This window comes from Sphaeroforma arctica (genome assembly GCF_001186125.1).
Source record: "Sphaeroforma arctica JP610 unplaced genomic scaffold supercont1.14736, whole genome shotgun sequence".
NCBI classification, from domain to species: Eukaryota; class Ichthyosporea; order Ichthyophonida; genus Sphaeroforma; species Sphaeroforma arctica.
In genome coordinates, this window is record NW_014025822.1 from 1 (window position 1) to 559 (window position 559).

Here is a 559-nt window from a genome sequence, read left to right on the forward strand (position 1 = left end):
TTATGTGCGTGTATATATGTATGAATGTATGTTTGTATGTATGTATGTATGTATATATATATATAAATTTTGCACCCTGTATACAACTTCATGTTGCTCGGTTATTCCAACGGGACAGTGTTTCGTTCTAGCCATATCTGTTCATGCATGATTCATACTCTTGTTGAAATCACGGCAGAACACACAATTCTCAGGCATGGAAAACCCTTATATTATATATCCATCAACGAACCATTATGTGTTATCAGTAATCCCGCCATATAGTGTAGCTGTGCTCATTGCAACAATTCAAGTCACAAAAGCGCTGAAATTGCATACGATTCTCATTTTTTTTACGAAATTGTTGCAGCTCAAGGATCTAGAGCACGAGGAGAGCATGTACAATGCCGGATGGTCACTCGGCAAGGAGAAAATGGGCGATGTACCTGATTTCGCCAAAGGTATTTGGGATACGAATGTAACTAGTACATGTCTACCAGCGTGTATTGATGTATTACTTTAATGTATCCTCATTGTTTTGGTATATATATATATATATTGTCATATATATTGTCATATA

General features: G+C 36.1%; 1 protein-coding gene across 1 annotated transcript; it reads left to right on the forward strand.

The window, feature by feature from the left end:
• Nucleotides 1-349: 349 nt before the first annotated feature.
• Nucleotides 350-502, forward strand: SARC_18238 (hypothetical protein; the record flags this gene model as incomplete). Its single annotated transcript, XM_014287682.1, has 1 exon — nucleotides 350-502. A coding segment is annotated over one exon (153 nt), but the record flags the coding sequence as incomplete, so codon positions are not given.
• Between the last annotated feature and the right edge of the window lie 57 nt (nucleotides 503-559).